This window comes from Pangasianodon hypophthalmus, chromosome 19 (assembly GCF_027358585.1).
Source record: "Pangasianodon hypophthalmus isolate fPanHyp1 chromosome 19, fPanHyp1.pri, whole genome shotgun sequence".
NCBI classification, from domain to species: domain Eukaryota; kingdom Metazoa; phylum Chordata; class Actinopteri; order Siluriformes; family Pangasiidae; genus Pangasianodon; species Pangasianodon hypophthalmus.
The window spans coordinates 10127196-10144942 of NC_069728.1; the positions used below are offsets into that span (position 1 = coordinate 10127196).

At 37.1% G+C, this 17747-nt stretch overlaps 2 protein-coding genes across 4 annotated transcripts in view; both read right to left on the minus strand.

The window, feature by feature from the left end:
• Positions 1-143: 143 nt before the first annotated feature.
• Positions 144-2141, minus strand: zgc:112001 (uncharacterized protein LOC550384 homolog). Of its 2 annotated transcripts, none has more exons than XM_026944541.3 (2): positions 2023-2141; positions 144-1923 (listed from the first exon to the last, which is right to left on the minus strand). In XM_026944541.3, the coding sequence occupies exon 2, from the start codon at positions 1872-1874 to the stop codon at positions 1038-1040; it is 837 nt and encodes a 278-aa protein (XP_026800342.1). In that variant the 5' UTR covers positions 1875-1923; positions 2023-2141; the 3' UTR covers positions 144-1037. The 2 variants fall into 2 exon arrangements, with proteins under 2 accessions (XP_026800342.1, XP_026800343.1); XM_026944542.3 differs by having other exon boundaries at positions 144-1822; positions 2023-2133.
• Positions 2142-9160: 7019 nt separating this feature from the next.
• lrfn2b (leucine rich repeat and fibronectin type III domain containing 2b) overlaps positions 9161-17747 on the minus strand; it is a 120167-nt gene continuing 111580 nt past the window's right edge. For both annotated transcript variants that reach the window (XM_026944518.3, XM_026944517.3), the window contains one exon: positions 9161-16863. In XM_026944518.3, coding sequence (XP_026800319.1) covers positions 15936-16863 — 928 coding nt within the window. In that variant the 3' untranslated portion in view covers positions 9161-15935. The remainder of the gene's footprint in view (positions 16864-17747) is intronic.

Below are 17747 nucleotides of genomic sequence, written 5' to 3' on the forward strand. Positions count from 1 at the left end.
AAAAAAACCCTATATCACGATACTTTAGGCCTTTTCACAATTTCTCACTATACAAGATAGGTTTCATGATATTTAGCTTTGCTAAAAAAGTGAGCATGTAAATTTGTGTGTGCATTGCACAGACACACAGACACACTTCAGAATGATTTCAGAAGAGGTCAGAAAGATTTTTTTTAATTCATATATCCCTTGTTCTTTTATCCACAATAGGTAAATAACTTGACTTAATAATGGTTACAGTTAAATCACAGCTGGACAGTACACAGAAGAAAACACTTCCAGATTTGCATATTAAATATTGTTGGTAGGCACGTGCCCAGATTTTCATATAATAATTGTCTCTCTTTCAATAGTTGTATTGTCATAATTGTATCATGATAATGTAATTCAAAACATACCTTACAATTGTAAATTAAAAATTATATAAAGTATATCGCTGTCCAGTGAACAGAATTATGGGAGTGAATTCTCTGAGAAGACATCTGTCTTTTTACTGCCTTTCAGTTGGACACACTATCAAATACAGAAAACATTATAATGTTATAACGGTTTTCTAATCAAGATCAGTCTTTTGACTTTAAACTGTTTACATTTTTTTTGCATTTAAAACCATGCTGATAAACAGTGAGGAGGAAAAAACAGTTTTCCAGTAAGACACATACAAGCATGTTCTCAAAAGTAATGCATTATAAGTAATTGCATAATCATTAAAACCATTAGGAAATACATACATTGCTTTTTCAGTTACTTTTAGTCACATAAAAATATTGTCCTATTTATTTATTTATTTATTTATTTATTTTTTAAAAAAAGAGGTGTTTCCATTATTTAATCTGAGAACAGGAAGACGTTTTTGCTTACCCAAGTTACAGTGATAGCTTTGATCATTCATTTCATGCCACACACACACACACACACACAGTACATACATGTTAAATTCATGCCATCCAGATAGGAAAAGAAAAACAAAACAAAACAAAACAAACAAAAAAACACACGCAGTTTCCAAGTATGTTTCAATAGGACTTAGGCCACTGTTAGGTCTGCATTAAGGGCTGTGTGAGGGTTTTCAGAGAAGCTGGAATGGGCAGTTTGTCCAGACTTTTTGGAAATTCTTGGGGAGGCAGTCGAGACAGGATTCTTTGCATAGCAATGAGAAAGAGTGTTCCTGGAATTCTCCCGACTAGGTAGTTAAACTTCTCCTCTCCCAGAACTTTGGACCAGCACTGTGGATCCTTTTCCAGTGAGCTCTTCATTTTGAACCGCACCTCAGGCATGAACATGAGCAGGCTCTCAAGGCACAGCTTCTTGGCGCCTGTGTTCACTTTGGAGGTCCAGAGCTGCTCGAGGATGAGATCCAGAGGTGTCATACCATTGTGGTCCTCAGCTTGCGGTGAAGCCCCATTTCCCAATAACATTATGACAGCCTCTGAGTGTGATAATTCACATGCCAGATGGAGTGGAGTTTTGCCATCCTCAATGTGGTTGCATCCACCTCGGTTCATGTATGAGCGCAGAGTGGGCATTCTATGTGCCACCTGAAGGATGAGAGCCATGATGTCCTTCCTTTCGTAGCGGACAGCCATGGCCAAGTGTGGAGCAGAAGATGGACAGCAGCAGAAATTCTTGCCTGGCATGGCAAGAGCACCATCTGAGAACTGATTCAGCAAATATTGTGCATAAGCTCGGTGGTCGTGCACGATGGCATACAGAAGCGCCTCGGAAGGAGTGTACGTCCGTTGCCGGGTGCCTTCTTCCCAGTGAAATGTCTCCATGTTGCGCATGTCCTCCAACATCCACACAGGTTTATGGTCCCGCACAGCTTGGTAAAAAAGAAAAGAGAGGAGTTTTCGCTCCTTGCATGTGTCATCCATCTATTCAGGCTACACCAGGTATTATGGGAGAACTGAGAACACGTTCAGCCTGTCAGCGTTAAAAGTCTGTCAGCGTTAAAAGTCACGTTCATTCGTCAAATAAATACATGTAAACTCATGTAATTAATACCTAATATGTACATAATACCTAATTACAGGATGCTCATGGACGCAGCGTGTTTCTCGTGCTGTAACATCACCTCATCGTGGACTAGTCCTTTCTCGGCATTCAGGCGCAGCTGTCACTATCAATGATGATGATGAGGAGGAGGATGAGGATGTCCCTGCAGTGCCGGATCAGTGCGCATGCGCAGAGGCGACGTTCCTCATACACGGAAGTGTTCGGTGCGAGAGCGCGTTTGCCTGTTGCCATGGCGATGGCATGCCGCCACATTTAGCCTACTAGCCTATAACGTTTTATTTTGTTTACCAGCCATCTGAGGGAAATAGGAGACTTCTGTTCCTCCTCAAAATCCATACAGACTTGCAGGCGTAAGGAGAAGCTTGCAGAATGAGTGAGTGAGTATATCTTTCACAAATAAGTGCACACAGACTTATTTTTGTAATCTCGCGATAACCGTTTTTATTTATTTATTTACCGGGCAAAGTATAAAAATAACAGATGGGCTTGTTATCTTTACTCTATTTATTTATTTCGGCTTCTAACAAACTGAATATGTTCCTGAACTGAACAGACATGTGTGGTATAATATGATTCTTGTTATCTGTTTACTAAGACTATTCAGTCCCATCTAAAAGAATTTTATTTGCATAAATTAAATTATATCTTGTACATTAAGTTTATACTCTTTTATTTATCTTTTTATTATAACAAAACCGATCTCATGTACACTGTATGACCAAAAGACCTCTGTGCCTGGTGAACATCCTATTCCAGATTTACAGGTTATTATGTCTGCTGTTGTAATAACCTCCACTCTTCTGGGAAGGCTTTCCACTAGATTTTGGAGCGTGGCTTTGAGGATTTTCTCATTCAGCCACAAGAGCATTAGTGAGATCAGGCACTGATGTCGGGTGTCCCAGAGGTGGGGTTGAGGTCAGGGCTCTGAGCAGGCCAATCGAGTTCTTCCACTCCAACTTTGGCAAACCGTGTCTTCATGGAGCTCCCTTTGTGCACAGGGACATTGTTATGCTGGAACAGGTTTGGGCCCCTTAGATCCAACAAAGAGAACTCTTAACGCTACAGCATACAAAGATATCATATGTGGAAATATGTGGCTCCAACTTTGTGGCAACAGTTTGGGGAAGAACCACATATGAGTGTGATGGTCAGATGTCCACAAACATTTGGCCATATAGTGTATTTTCATGGGCTTTCATGTTTTTAGTCCCCTGAGCACTAATCTGGAAACTGTCCAGCATTTACATCACTTTATCTCCTCAGTGAAAAACAGTCAACAGGCTGTATGTACATGCAGCTGGATGGGTGTCTGGAATTTCACCGATAAATGTTGCTTCAACTCCTCACTTGAAGCATTTTGTGAATAACATACTTAATTCAATACCCAGTAGGTGGAGATATTACTCTGTTACTGTCCCAGTGTTGTGTCTGCAATAATGTGGTAAGTCATGCCTAGTAAAGCTGTATATTTGTGAAAGCTTTCTTTATAATTTTTTTAAATTAAATCATCTACAAGAACATAAACAAATGCCTCGATGTCTGAAGGTGCAAAGTAAGAAATTGGATAAATTTTAAGTCCTGCTGTGCTGTAAGACTTTTAGTCACTTTTATCATTTAGTAATTCTGATTGAGGATTCAATGAAGGAATGAAGAAACAATGAGCCCAAACCTTAAAGTGCTTTCCTTTATGCAAATGGTGACTTATAATGACACGTTGTTTTCTTTTTGTCCAACTAGATCCACGACCCCGAGTACGGCTTTAAGTCTGTGATAGGATAGTGACTATATTTTACAGTGACATGCAGAGAGAATACGCAATTACATTCACTTCTGAACAAAGTCAGCTTTTAATTCTTAAAAAAAGCAATCCTCTGCTGTTTTTTCACTGATGCGGAGATAATCCGTAATGGGACAGGTGTTCAACAAGGTGTTTCAGCCTGCAGACCCTCTGCACACAGGATGTTTTTTGTTTTTCACTCCTTTTGTATAATCTCTAGAATTTCTATAACTCTATCAGCAGTTATAGAAATACTCAAACCAGCCCATCTATAGAAATACTCAAACCAGTATAGACATACTCACACCAATATAGAGATACTCACACCAATATAGAGATACTCACACCAATATAGAGATACTCAGACCAATATAGAAATACTCAGACCAATATAGAGATACTCAAACCAGCCCATCTATAGAAATACTCAAACCAGTATAGACATACTCACACCAATATAGAGATACTCACACCAATATAGAGATACTCAGACCAATATAGAAATACTCAGACCAATATAGAAATACTCAGACCAATATAGAGATACTCAAACCAGTATAGACATACTCACACCAATATAGAGATACTCAGACCAATATAGAAATATTCAGACCAATATAGAGATACTCAAACCAGCCCATCTGGCAAAGATGCCATGGTTCAGTTCAAGAGCTTCAGTTAGTGTTCACATCAAACATCAGAATGGAAAAAAAAAAAAAAGTGATCTCAGTGACTTTAACCATGGCATCTTTGCCAGATGGGCTGGTTTGAGTATTTCATCTCGCATGGACACCAGAGGACAGTAGTGCACTTTCTTTATTGTTTACCTTTTCTGAGTCACATTTACAACAGGAAGCCATTTGTCTGGACAAGCTTAACCTGCGTTTTGCATCATTTTTAAGTGAATTTGCAAATAAAAACACCTGAATGGAAACAACAGAAATGTGAAAGTGCTAAAGAGTGGTAGAAGCTCATGTCAAAGCTCCCATTTGACCCGATATTTAGTAAAAAGTAGTACTTTAAATTCTTTGTTGCAGCTTTGTATGCAGCACACGACTGTGAGTGTTTGGCTGCTGCTCCTTTGATGACGTTGTGTTTTTGCTGCTGTTCTGCAGAACAGTAGATCATGAAAACACACAGCAATCTGCACATTCTTTTGCTGACTTTTACAATATTTTTGTGATTATAGTGGTTCTCTGTGATTAAAGTGTATCTCTTTTTTCCTTTTCTCCTTCCCTCCCTTCTTCCCTTCATTTATTCATACACTTTATTTATAAACATTAACATTAATACTCTGGAGAACTCTTAGAAATATTTTAATATTTCAAAATTCTGTTTTTATTAAAACATATTTTTCATTCTTACATCTCAATCGGTTCCTTGTAAGCCACAGGATTTTCATGTAAGTATAGTTTACTTAAAAGTTTACTTAAAAACATTTGGATGGGAATGTTCCATATGATATTCATGACTGGAACAGCTGGGACAAAGAATGGCTTTCTTTGTACACTAAGCCTTAGCAATGCCTACATTGTGATAAAAACCCACTATTAAATATACCGCAACTAAAGACATTAGCTGTAGCTTTCCTCATAATTTAACTTCTAGAAATTGCACTCACTTGATCCCTGAATTTTGGATGAGATTAGATTGTAGCCTAATGCTTCTGTGTTTTAACAGAGATTCAGTGCAGATCTGCTTGACTGAAGTTCCCATACAGTGCCATCAGTACAACAGGCAAGATGCTTTGCAAAATGCATTGATTTCCTGGCTTAGTCTGTCAGAATGTGAGAGACAGGGCGAGAGAGATACCAATATACATAGACAATTGGAGCAATCACCCTTAGTGAGAAGAAGTACTTTAAAGAATTGACTCTCTTAAACGCATCAAAATTGCAACAAAGGACCTTCCCATTTTACTGCAGCATTTAAAAAGACCGAAGTGCCTTACCTTACAGAGGGAAGTGTGAGAAGACTAAAATTGATTCCCGAGTGGAGAATGCTTGGCTTTGAAGTGTCCTATCTTGAGAAAATTGTGGTTCTATTCCAACAGAAGTGGATAAGAATAAAGTGGATATAACAGAGTATTCACTATATCTTATAGTGATCTTATAAGAGCAATTTAGGGCTGTCAGTCCACCTACTGGCATGTTTTTGGACAGCTAGAGGAAAGTGGAGAACCCAGTAAAAACCCATGTGGACCTAACATATGAAACATATGAGTTACAGAGTCAGTAACGGAGGCTCATGATTGAACCACGGACCCTGGAGCTGTGCCACAATGCCACCATTTGTTCTAATCAGTGAGTTTTTTTTTTTTTTTTTAAACATTGCATTCTCTCTCTAATTATCATTGCAGTATAAGTGCTATTAAGGTTAATCAAGATAATTGCTTACTACACGCTTAGCTAAGTAAATTATCTACTAGTTAGATAACGTATTTATCTAATACTGGAAAAAGTACAAAGATTGGACATGCTGATAAACTAAAAGCTGCATAATTAATCACTTTCTTTGCTGGGTCTGATTTACTGCCACCAACTGGTAATTATGTAAACATTATTTTAAAAGAACAAAACACAATTTCATACTTACTTAATTCCAATCAAGGATGTGTGATTCACACTGTGATCTCATTACAATATTAGAGCCTCACATAATGGTTTGGTGACACTGAAAATGGATTTCAGGTCAGACAAGTAGAACACTCAAACATTTGCATACATTTACTCATTACATGCTTTTATCCAAAGACATTTACGGGTGTGGTAAAACCAAATGCAAGCATAGAGCAGCTGAGGATCACAATCTTGCTGTAATAAACCACTGAGCTACCACTAACAGGTTTCTGTGTCATGATTGCAATGCATACCAATTTGTAAGAGCCAACAAGTGTTACAGAGGGTTAATCACCTGTGCATTTTGATCATTTACAACTGAAGCAAGTAAAAGCATACGAACATTTAATGAAAAGCTGCAACAACTTCTCACATATCACCTTTACCAGTGAAGTGAATAGGACCTAAAAAGGATTCAATAATTTTCCAGGTAAATAAAAAAAAAATCCATAGGAATTTTCATGTCATGTATAATTGACAAAGTAATATCACTGGCAAAGATTAGGGTGATGGGGGTATTACAGTGAGGGGAATTAAGTATTCACACACATAATGTCTTTTGACTTAAATATGAGTAAAATACGGTCAGGTCCATAAATATTTGGATAGTGATGCAATTTTTGTAATTTTGCCTCTGTACACCATCACAATGGATTTGAAATGAAGCAATCATTTAAATAAAGGAGTTTAACAAAAATATTACATTAACCGTTTAGGAATTACAGACATTTTTTACAGAGTCCTTGAAACCCCTTGAATTTAAGCTGAAAGTCTACACTTCAATTACATGTTGATTGCTTCATTTCAGATCCATTGTGGTGGTGTACAGCGGTAAAATTATGAAAACTTGGTCACTGTCCAAATACTTATGGACCTGACTGTATGTATTCATTAGCATAAAGACATATTTAACAAAATAAAATTGATAGGGAAAAAGTAGTTAGACGGTACATTAAAGTATATATATATATATATATATATATATATATATATATATATAATGTTACCTAAAAATAACTCACATTCTAGATATAAATGCTGAAAAAAAACATGTTCTTGTTCAAACTGCACCTTGTATCACTACAAAAGTCATTTACACTGAGTGGGAAGATTTCACGCAACAAGTAACAATCATGGTGTCAAGGTAAAGGAGCCCTTAGAACACTCGAATGGAAAACGCTACTGAGCCTTAGCGAAGACCTTAAATATCCCAGTCAATACAATTGGTTCAATAATATGCGGGTGGAAAGTTCACGGAACAGGTGTGCCACAAAAAATTTAAATGCACCCTCAGACTAATGACAAAGAAAGTAAGAGAGGAGCCAGCAATCACTCAAAAGAGTTGTAGGATGACCTGAAAGCAGCAGAAACAACAGTTAGTCAGAGAACAATAAGCAATGAACTGCACCACAGTAATCTCCATTCCTACACCCTATGCAAATCTCCTCAGCTAAAAAAGAAGCACAGAGGAGTGCGTCTAAAAGCATTTACTGTAGACAAATCAGAACTCTTTTGGAATAAAAGACTAAGCAAAAATAGATCTCCTTTCAGCTCGTCACATTTTGAGAAAAATTTGAATCTGAAACTGAATTGGGGAGACGATAGATGTTTCTACAAGACGACCACAAATATACAGCGAGATTGGCCTAGCCAATCTCCTCACTTGCTTTGAATTTCAAAATGCGTAGAGAACTTTGAAAATGTGAGTCCATCAGAAGGACCCTCATATCCTTTGGGAATTGAACATGATTTGCTACGTGGAATAAAGCAACATTTGAGTTACTGTACTGCAAAAAGCTAATGACTAGTTACCACAGACTTCTCAGAGATGTACCTGACAACAACAGCTTTGCAGCACTGATGTGGTGCTAATGTTGGTATTTTGTGTTGGTAATTTGTGTCTGAATACTTTTTTCTCTATCAATTTAATTTTATAAAACTATATTTATTTATTTATGGTTTTGAATAAATATTCTTTGTTCATATTTACAAATACAAAGTCAAAAGACATTATGTGTGGAAATTTCTAGTGGATATGTGCAGTGGAAGTATATTAAACAACAAAAACAAAATTGTCCAAATACTTATTTCCCCTCACTGTAATCGGTGTATGGTCTAAACCTGGTGTATGGTTCAGAAGAGTTCAGAAGACTCTCTCCTGATCGATACATTTTGACAATAAATTCCCGTACATGCTTTCTAACCTCTTTGTGTCTTCAGCAGTCGGTTAAAGCCAAGATGTCAAGAAAATCCTACAGATCCATTATAAAAGGATGTGTACACATATGCAACCAGTTTTTTTCTTTTTCGTTTTTTCCCTAAACATTTTCTGTTTGTTTTTCACTTGAATTTTGTTGACTGCTTCATCACTTTAAAGGTGGAAAACGACTGACATGATTTATCTTGGTTTAATTTTTCACATCACAAAAACCTGCAATTTTAACAGGGGGGTGTAGACTTTTTATATCCACTGTATATATATTTTTGGGAGAACTGTGAGCATATCAGTAAGTAACTATCCAGCAGGCAATCCAGCTAAATCAGTCTTGCTAACCAAACTAACTATAAACCTTGTATTAGATTATCAGTAAGGGTTCTGATAGTTTTGCTAATACAGGACGCTTAGTGGTGCAGTATCCTTGATTAACACTTTTCCCACTTTCCTCTCACGTTTTTTCTCTCGCATTACTCAGCTCTCAAGAAGCTGCTGAACATAGTCTATTCTGAGTTTGTCTCTCCTAAGAGGCACTGAATTATACATATACGTAGATATATAAGTAGACATAACAGTGGACACACTGTCAGATTTTTGGTTATGTATGAATGTATTTATACAACAGCTTTAGAGGCTATGTGGATAAAAGACATTGAGGACATCATGAAGTATACATCACCATGGATTTGCTTGGATCAAAGGCCTCACTCTGAAAGATGAAAGAGTGTGTCATGGCCATAATGATCCTGTAGATGTAGAGTCAGAATGTATCATTGTATCTTGGATTCCTAGTGCTGCAGCTTCTAAGCATCCCTAAGAAAATCATCAAATCTCAGCAAATGTATCAATGTATCATTTAGTTTCTCCCCAGGACCAGGAAGAAAGAGCTGGGTATTTTCCTCCAACATGTTTTTTTTACTCCAATGTCTCAAAATAACCCGACTGCGAAGTTTAAAGAGCTTGCTTTTTCTGTCTCTCTGGCAGTTTTCAAAGTGGCATCCTGCTCACTACACAGGAGCTCGTTTTCTAATAGTGCTTTTCCACCAGCCATTGTGGCATGGCTCAGCAAATTACCCATAATCCCCTGTGTTGTTGCTATTTCCAGCGCCAAGTGAGCCATGCCATACTTAAGTACCCATGCTAAATTTGATTACCGTTTTTACCCAGGTAGTATGCTCACCGAGCCAGGACATACGGGTGTAGCTAAACATAGTGCAGACCATCGATTGATCAGACGCACAGATGTCCTGATTAATGTCTCTGCCTTATGTTACTTCTCTACTGGCACAAAGTCTTCAGTAGGAGGTGAGAATAATGGCTGCTTTCACTTTTGTCAAGTGTCCTTTTTCTGGTGGATTTAAGAGACTTGCAATTTAAATAATATAAGCAAGTAATGTCACCCCTCACCCAAACCACAATTTTTATTTATTTTACCAAATTTTTTTTTGTTCACAATTTTTTTATTTTAATAATTTTTTCTATCACTGTCTATGTTTTCTATCTCTATCATTTCTAACATAATATGTCCCTAGGGCAGTTGTAGCTTAGTGGTTAAAATGATGGGTGACTGGTCAGAAGGTTGTGAGTTCAAATCCGAACTGAGTTTTGAGAATGAGACAGATATAAGTCACTCTGCATAAGGGTGTCTTCCATATGCCATGAATGTACCTAGTGCCCCCAGAAAAGAAAAAGAAAAGATATGGTGTGTGTGCATGTGCTTACTGTTGTCTGGTATGGAAGGTATGCTTGTTTGAGTGTGTAGGTAGCCGTTAAATAAGCTTTCTCCTCTTCATTTTTGCTAAACAAAATAAAGAATTGTCACACTCACACACTGCCATTAAAATAACCTCGTTGTCTGATGCTTAGGACTTCACTATGAGAAGCAAATATGCATTTTAACATCAAATGAGAAATGCCTGGTTTCATTTCAGAATCATTTATTTGAATTTCTAGTAGCCTAGTATTTTACTACTCATACCTGCTGTATCAAGTCAGCTCCCAATAACCTGTAGAGAAACAACTTCTACTTTTACAGGTTGAGTTATGCGATGGCAAAGTGACACACAGTGGGGTCCAAAGGTCTGAGACCACTAGTGAAAATGCTTTTCTAATTTAATACAACAATTTTCATTACAAATTATATTATTGACAACACCTTGAGTGAAAAGTAGAATCTTTGAAATCTTTACATGAATTTCAGAGTTTCTTAGTGTTTGCTATGTCCCCTTTTTGTTTTAATGACAGTGTGCACTTGAGCTGGCATGGACAAGTTTGTGCAAACCCTTATGATCCATTTTAGTTCAAATCCATCGGAGTGTTGTCTGAACACATTTTTCACTAGAAGAGATTAGGCATAAGGAAAACCTGACCTTTTGTACAAAGCAGTTAATATGGTCAATATCACAAATTTGCTCACATTTAAATAGGGACCTAGAAATAGTGCAGAATCTTAAATATTTAAGATATTGAACATGTACTTTCTTTGTTGTAAATGTTTAAAAATTCTAAAACCTTCTGTTTATTTCCAATTTTAAATGAAACAAAAAAACAAACAAACAAACAAACACAGATTTACAATGTGGTCTCACATTTTTGAACCCCAATCAGTCAAGATTTGGATACTAATTGTCCTAATTTATGTATTTGTTTTGGACTGCTTTCTTTTAAAAGAGTGAAACAAATTTCACAAAAATAAATAAATTGAAATAAATAAGCGAATTATACTTAAATTTTCAGTTACTCATGTCAATTATAAAATTTGAAGCCTGAACTGAGGTTCTCATTAGTGTCTTTATATCTTAATTTACATATATAAATATTACCCAAAATAACTGGAATTTAATGAATACCACTCCTGTGAATGATTTACAAATAAATTTATTCATATCCAGGTTGATAAATGAAGGCCATTGTTGATTGGTGAGATTGGCTGAATACAAGTTGAATCTATCACATTGAGTACTACAGTACATTGGAAACTGCAGAAAAATACATCTTGATTTTACTGAGCATATCCTGATCATTTGGAAACTGTATGTGTTTCTTTGCTTGTCACAGTGATATCAGAACTAAAGACAGTGCAGCAGAGAAACTTGACAACATTACAGCTACTGAGGCCACAGAACATTTAACAGAACAGTGCTTCTGAAACATGCTCAGTTTGTGTAAAATACCTACAGATGGTATCCCTAGCATTTATATGGATTTAAACACACATTTTTTCCCAGTCATATGTTACTCAATAAGAGTCAATTCCATCTGATTTCAGTCCAACAGCACTGTGATGAATAATATATACTGTATGAGTGATGTTCTGTCACACTTCTGAATGTAATCAGTGTTCACACCAGTGACCACGACGGTGGTCCGAAGAGGGTGGTGTAAGCAATGTTTACTTCTCACTGTCTTCCCTTACCTGTCTTCGTGGCGGTTTCTTGTTCTTATCACAAATGTCTGATGTGGAGAAATGCCACACACCAAATGCTGAAAAAACCCCCAAATGAAATCTGATCTGCCTGGTCAAACTGAGTCACTTGAACACAAATCTTGAAGAGCTTGACCAAACAGCCCCGAGACCATCAAATCTCAGACAAATGTAGATTTCATATTATTTTCTGCTGTTCAGAGTACTTTTTTCTCTGCTAAAATCAGAAATGCCAAAAAAAAATCTAAACAAACAAAAAACAAATACTTTTTATAAGCAGAGAAATGATCCCCAAAACATTTTATAATCATATAAGTACTTTTTATTCATAGAGAATTCAAGTGTATAATTCAGTTCCAAAACATTAGAGAATGTGATGACTTGGGGAGAGAAAGGCTTGGGACAAACAATATATTATTACATAAAATGATATTTATCCTTTTTTTTTTTTTTTTTTTTTTTTTAGCAAAAACAAAATGTGATCTGATTGATCAAGGAAACACAGTCTCACATTTAGCAAGACTTGTATAGATACAGCAACACAACACAGTGAAAATATCCTTCTTTAGATAGTGTCCAATGAGAGTAAAATGCTACTGTACAATTTCCCGTTACACACTCTCACCCAAGTGTACAAAAAAAAAAACCATTTTTTATAGTGTCAAGCAACCAGTCTGAATTATGTGTGAATATGATTGTGTAATTGAGTGAGTGGATGATAAAAACTGCAAATTCTCTGAAAGATGAGAGAAGTCTACATATTAGTTCAACGAGAAAATAACACACCACTGCATCCCAATCTAGCACAGAATTTGTAGGAATCGAAGGAGTAAAGCAACAACTGTATCTGTATTTGTTTAGTGCTACAAATATCTGTATCTGTATCAGCACTTGTTTAGTGCTACAAATATCTGTACCTGTATCTGTATTTCGATAAACCCAAAGTGGTCATGGCCTAAACCGTGGCTTAAATATGAACCCTAGGTAGAAATGGCACCACTGTCAGCATGGTCTCTGTGAATTCTGGCTCTGACAGTTCCTCAACATCAGCTACATCACTCAGGTTCATAATTAGTCTCAATTAGAGACGTGCGTAGGACTGTTCTTGCACGGTTCTTAGTAGTAATATTTTCTTTCATTTAGTTGGTTCTATTTCCCAAAAACATATACAAACTAGTAGCTGAAGGTAAGCTCCTGTGACCACTATCCCACAAGCTTCATATCTGACTGCTTGCTTGTGCCCGCATGAAAGCAATTACCAACTAGCATCCCTAGAATCCCAGTCACGAGGCACACTTCTAGTCCCACTCAGAGGCCTTGTGAACCTTTCTGGCAAGCTTTCTTAAAAAACAAACAAACAAAGAAAGAAACAAACAAACAAAAAGTAGTGCTCCTCCTATTCATATCTCTGTTTGTGTGAGTTTAGAACACATTATCTGTTCAATCAGCATAATATATTAATATTCTGTTTACATTCCAAGTTTCGATTCTGCTGAGTGTAACTGATCCATGCATATCACATTTCCAATTTATTGGGTGCACTTACCTTGAGAGGATGGGTTATGGTCAGCAATTGTAAAGAAAAAAAAACAAAAAAAAAACAGGTGCACACCTGTTTATGTCATATGAATAAAGTTAGAACTAGAGTTACAAGTACTAACCCCAACCATCACTCTAACCTTAACCAGTAAAACCTTAATGTATCAGTTTCACTAACAATTAAATTTGCAGAGAAGTAACAAGCAATGATCTGCTCTATTTTTTTTTTATTCAAGTGGATTATACTGTAGATGCTAATGTTAACGGTAATTAATTTCCATGCAAATTCTTATATATGGGTCTTAAACATGACACAAGCTCTGCAGGTTTTATTAATAACTAAGTAGGTGACTGATGTGTGTTTTCAGACTTCAAAATTAATTTTAATAAAAACAGTTGTTCTCAATAACCATTCTGGTAAACATTAATTCTACTCATCAACTTATAATATTAAAGAAATATTACAAAAAAAAAATTGCACAATGTTCCCCTGACTCTGAATGTAGTCAATCAGCTGAAATGTGCTATATGATGGACAATTGTATCACTGGTTATTCAGTGGAGCTACAACGCCAATGTAGCTGACAAATAATGGAAGGGTATCTCACTCACCGTCTTTCTCATACATACATTCTCAAAACTTTATATACAGTATTTGATCCAACAAAATCATAAAATCATAAAATCATTTTTAACCTCTTTGAAACCAAACCAGAAGGAACAACGAATGCTTCTACTTCTCATTCTTATAATTGTAATACTAGTTTAATCATTTCCCATGTTGTTTCTGGATAATAGGGATTGTATGCACAGAAAGTCCATATTTGGGAAATTAAGTCTGACTTGGAACTATATTAGCATCCACAACTTCCATTTCTAATTAGTCATCTTGTCCTCAAACCTAAAAAAGCAAACTTTGGTCACTAAACATGAGTAGGTTTGGGGTAAGGGGAACATTGTGTACATTTGTTGGGTATACTTGTGCCCAGCTGTTTGTCCTTCATGAATGTAATGATGTGTTAGGACAGAAAATACACTAAAATATGCAGTGCATCCAGTCCTCAGTACTGGGACTGAGAATCATGGCAATGACAACATAATACGTTTTTGCATGGCATGCTCATTTCAAGGAAGCAGTGCACAGTCCACTCCTGCTTGACGTCAATCCAGTGTCTGCCACTATCAGCAGAGTTGGACTGTGACATTTTCACACATCCATCTGACACATATAATTAGATTGAGATGATTGGCATTGGAATTATCTCTCACTGGCTCCTGAAGGTAACTCTAAGACATGTCATATTACAAATATTATCCAGTAATTCAAAAGCAAGATCATTGTCCTGATTTCTTTAATTAGAGCTTTGTCAAACATATGTAGACTTCTCTGGTGGATATGGCATCATTTGTAGTTGTGTAGTTGTGTGATTGTACTGTTTGAAATAAGCGGAAATTCTATTTTACAGGACATCACAGAAAATGTATGTACTGTGCCAGGGCTTGATGTCAGTTTCTTGGCCAGAAGCCAGGACTTCTTAACACTTCATTAATTTACATAGGCATTGTTTCTTATGGCAAAAATTATCAGGTATTTTCCAGCTCCTTTGTACATATAGGCACAGAGAAAAAATGTATACTTATTATGTGACAGAAAATGTAATGGGATGTTACACTTTAATATTAAGTAAAATAAAATTGAATTAAAGATTTGTGAATCTTTCAACAGAAACTTTGCAGATGATTCCATTAGGACATGAGTGGTTTAAAAAGAAGAGAAAAGGGAATGAAACAAAAAATGTATGAAAGTTCTGTGACTTCTTTATCTCTTCCCTTTGAGAAAGACTGGTATGACACTGTTGAGATAAAAATATAAAAGATATATATTTAACTTCATTAAATTTATAAATATTATTTGTACCACAGATATATTTCTGTACAGACTGAATTTGCAGTACTCTTCAGTAGAGCGAGCGTTGGCAGTTTTTTCATTAACTGTCATTTAACAGTCATGTATCTGGCCACACTATAATGACCTTGATGAATGGCAGAATCCCAAGGGTATATGACCTGAACTTTCTCATTCATGAGAGCTGAGTAGCTGCTCAACACACACTCTTTGATGTCACACACATGAATACACCCACACACACCCACACAAATGCACTTATTCACCAGAACATAAAGCTTATTACTGCCTGTCCAATACAGCACATTGTATAGTGGATATATGTTTTAATATTTGATGAACAGATATGTAATTCCATGCATGGGAAAACAGAGGCTTTATTCCCTTGATTTTTCTTTGACACAAGGGCAGGATGTCAGCTTGAAGGTATTGTACACAATCTACACAGTACTCTCCATCACCCACTCCGAGCCCTCCAGAGTGCCCCTGCTGCTAACCATGTCATCCTTGAGCAACATACCATTGATGGATAGGCTACGTTTGGTCCAGACACCACTGATCGATGTTGCAAACTCACCCGCATCAAATGAGTGACTCCGTCTGAACTTGGAGTCCAGTGTCCGGCCCAGCAGAGGCTCCTTATCATTAGGGGGCACTGTTGATGCCATTGCACGGCCAGATTTGGTGTTTCCCGATGGTGCCTGGCCCTTAATCTCTAGAGAGTTAATGGCCCCCAACAGATGGTCCAGATTTCCTCGCGGTTTGAGAGACGCTGACCTCCAGATGTTGGCCAAAGCACTGTTGGGGCTGCAGGAGTGCAAGGCATTCACAGAACCAGCAGAGGAGGAGGACGAGGATGAGGATAGAGAGCTCATACTACTCTGGAGAGAGCCACATTTAAACTCCACCACCTCATCTCGTAGACTCACCTTGGGTTTGGCTTTGAGTTTGGCTTTGGAATTTGAAGGGGGCATAAAGACTCCATTCTGCCCCAGACACCCATCGTTGGTCTGTGAGTAGGTATCACCAATGTCGCTTAACTTGCTAACAGGAATCTCAGCCCCAACTGCAGTCAATGTCCCACCCTCCCCAGCCTTGTAGCGCACCATTAGGATGACGATGAAGACGAGCAAGGTAGCCACGATCACACCTCCCACCACCAGGATCATGGTGCCACCCAGTAGCTGCCCATGCAGAGAATGACATTGTGGGTACTCATCTCTGGTGAAGAACTCAACGCAACCCACAATGCTGGTGGCTGTCAACGTAGTGGCTGAGTCATCCCAGGCTGCCAAGATGCACAAATCATAGCGGGTTCCAGAGACCAAGTTGTTTACTAGGAATGCCTTACTAGAAGCAGGGATCATCCTTTAAAAGAAAGAAACACAGTTTTCAAACCCAGTGCAATAACACATGCTCTCAAAAAGAGTGTTATATTAGCATGCCATGATGCATAGCACTGTTGCATTAACTATTCAAAGAGGTCCTTATCTTTCCATTAACACTTAAAGGGGATTTCAAATGAATATACAATAGTGTTAAAATAATGCCCTTAAAAGAGTGCCTTAACCTCCTCTGGAAATTTAACCTACTGTAATTTTGCTCTTTGTGTGGGGAAAAAATTCTCAGAATACAGGAATACTTGACAGTATGATTTTGTTTTTAAAGGTTTTTGTTACTCCAGTGCTTTACTGTTAATGCCTTCCTTGTTAATTTGATCTGTGGTGAGTATGCAGGATGCATCTGAAAAACAGGATGGAAGAGTTTCAAGCTTGGACTGTGATTATGATCATTTCTACATTACATGAAACAAGATTTTTTTCATACAACTGAGAATGATTTTTGAGATAACTGGTGTTAGCTCTTTAAGCCATCTGCCGCAACACAGTGAACAGACGGCCTATTTTATCCAGGATAAATAAATAAATAAGCCTGACGAGTGTTTAAGTAGTACATTTGGACAATTGTCAGAAGACAGGGTGCTGGTGAACATTACTTTCATACCATGGGCTTTTATGGAGCATTGAGTCTAGGTGACTGGATATGCGATGAAAGTTTCACCATCAACTGAGGAACTTTGTTAATCCTACTGAATATAATGTATTATGCATAATTCATCCATTACCTTAAATGTGCTGTAAGCATTTTTAGTAACACTTTGCTAACTATCACAAAAATAAATAGCCTGAGGAAAAAATCATCTAAAGAAACATCTTGTTAAAATAGAGTGCAATGGAATCAAAGGCAAATGG

Bases quoted from the DNA above. Each gene is read 5' to 3' on its own strand.
- zgc:112001 (XM_026944541.3), bottom strand. From the start codon at position 1,874: ATGGATGACACATGCAAGGAGCGAAAACTCCTCTCTTTTCTTTTTTAC.